This window comes from Oncorhynchus mykiss, chromosome 6, assembly GCF_057628025.1.
Source record: "Oncorhynchus mykiss isolate SJ-2025 chromosome 6, ASM5762802v1, whole genome shotgun sequence".
In the NCBI taxonomy this organism is placed as follows: domain Eukaryota; kingdom Metazoa; phylum Chordata; class Actinopteri; order Salmoniformes; family Salmonidae; genus Oncorhynchus; species Oncorhynchus mykiss.
Genome location: NC_143027.1, coordinates 77,954,309 through 77,956,142, shown reverse-complemented (window position 1 = coordinate 77,956,142; position 1,834 = coordinate 77,954,309). Strand labels below are relative to the sequence as shown.

At 42.5% G+C, this 1,834-nt stretch overlaps 1 protein-coding gene across 5 annotated transcripts in view; it reads right to left on the bottom strand.

Moving 5' to 3' along the window:
• Nucleotides 1–1,834, bottom strand: part of LOC110526617 (solute carrier family 12 member 4) — a 75,023-nt gene that overhangs the window by 1,548 nt on the left and 71,641 nt on the right. For 4 of the 5 annotated variants that reach the window (XM_090238922.1, XM_021607733.3, XM_021607734.3 and 1 more), the window contains exons 22-23: nucleotides 1,521–1,708; nucleotides 359–492 (exon numbers count right to left, since the gene is read on the bottom strand). In XM_090238922.1, coding sequence (XP_090095048.1) covers nucleotides 359–492; nucleotides 1,521–1,708 — 322 coding nt within the window. Of the gene's footprint in view, nucleotides 1–358; nucleotides 493–1,398; nucleotides 1,709–1,834 lie in introns of all 5 variants that reach the window. The other variant, XR_016496885.1, reaches the window with a different exon arrangement.

Sequence of the window (1,834 nt, the reverse complement as noted above, 5' to 3'; positions counted from 1 at the left end):
CTGGGCCAGAGTTAAGCACTGTTATAACCAGCAACTCTGCATCACTGCACCTGCGATTACATCTGCAAATCTGTGTACGCAACAGATTTGATGTTCAGCTTAAAAGCCAGTAGTCTTTCATCTCGGGTCACATTGCCAAATCTTTTGTGTATGCTGGCTGGCCATCTACTCCTACTCATTCTTTCACCTTTTACACAACTCATGCTACACTCAACCCCAAATTACACTCCCCAAATTATACTCCCTAACCACATAATGAGCCCTAAAACATTGTCCTAAAAAATTTAATATTGTACCACACAGACCTCTAAGACCAGTGTTGTCCAGTACAATGAGAGCGGCTGTTAGTGAAGGATACAGTTCTCATCTCCGTCTGTGTTGCGTGGCGGCCCCGGCATGTTGAGCAGCACCAGGCGAGCATCATGGGACTTGTTGACAATCACCTCGTTCAGCTTCACTGCTGTGTGCATCCGCCGCACATTGGACTGGTCCCTGGGACACAACCACATACAGATGTTACAAATGCAATCCAGAACATTCAATTATTTAAAGGGATAGTTCACCCAAATTACACATTGGTTTCCTTACCCCGTATGCAGTCTATGGACAACGAATGACAGCAATCCAGTTTCCCTGGCTCTGTTTCCACATGCTCACGTCATGGGACCGATATTATAATTGTTCACTCATCGTGTCCAAATCATCTGAAAGTATCTACAATTGATTTTGAACCTCAAAAAAATACCTTATAGAAGTTTTGAACATGATGCGCACAAAATGTGAATATTGGTCCCATGATTTTAATGGGATTTGTGCCACAAATGCTACAACGTTAGTATGTGGAAAAGGTGCCAAGGAAACTATACCAAAGCATGTATTGCTGTCATACCTTGTACATAGACTGTTTACAGGGTAAGAAATCCAATATGTCATTTTGTAATTTGGGTGAACTATCCCTTTAACAATGCATTGGAATAATGTTCAGATATCCTACAGTGGACAGCATGAACCAACTCAGTCATAAAGCAGAAAGACATCAAGTGCAGTTCACATAACAAAGCACACCCCACCCCGCCATCCAATCCATTGCATGGAATTTACAGACTGAGTGATCAGAATAACATATCGTTAAAAGGAATTTACAGACAGAGTGATCAGATTAACATATTACTCGCAGGAATCTACAGACAAAGTGATCAGAATAAAATCTTTAAAAGGAATTTACAGACAGAGTGATCAGATTAACATATTACTCACAGGAATTTACAGACAGAGTGATCAGAATAACACATCACTCAAAGGATGAACAATTCTCTGTCTGCAAGATGACAGAGGAAGAAAAGAGAGAGGAGATGAGGAGGAGAGAGTAAAGAAGGAAGACTAGCGAGAGTGGAATACCTCAGATGGGGCCAGATGGAGATTTTCCTAACCATGTGAAAGGCCTGGGGGTTTTCCAAGTCAGATCACGTATCTCAAGAAAAACTCCTGGCCTTCCAATAGACCAACAACAAGTGACTCACGGTTTGAGGCTCATGAGTTCTCTGAAGTTTTCTGGTGCATTGTTCCTGTTCCTCCTCTCTGCCTCGTACTTCTCCTTGGTCCAGGTCATCTGGATCTTATCAGCTACAGGCTCCACCACCTCCTCCTCCTCGTCTGAGTACAGGCTGCCCATACGGATCAGAGAGTGTCTGTCCTTTACCAGCTGGGCCTATAGGGGGCAGAGTGCAGGGGATACAATGTCATAATGTCCATACTAGAGTGACTTGAAATGCATGGCTATACATTGCTTCATTTAATTATAGTGTAGATACACTAAATATACAAAAGTATGTGG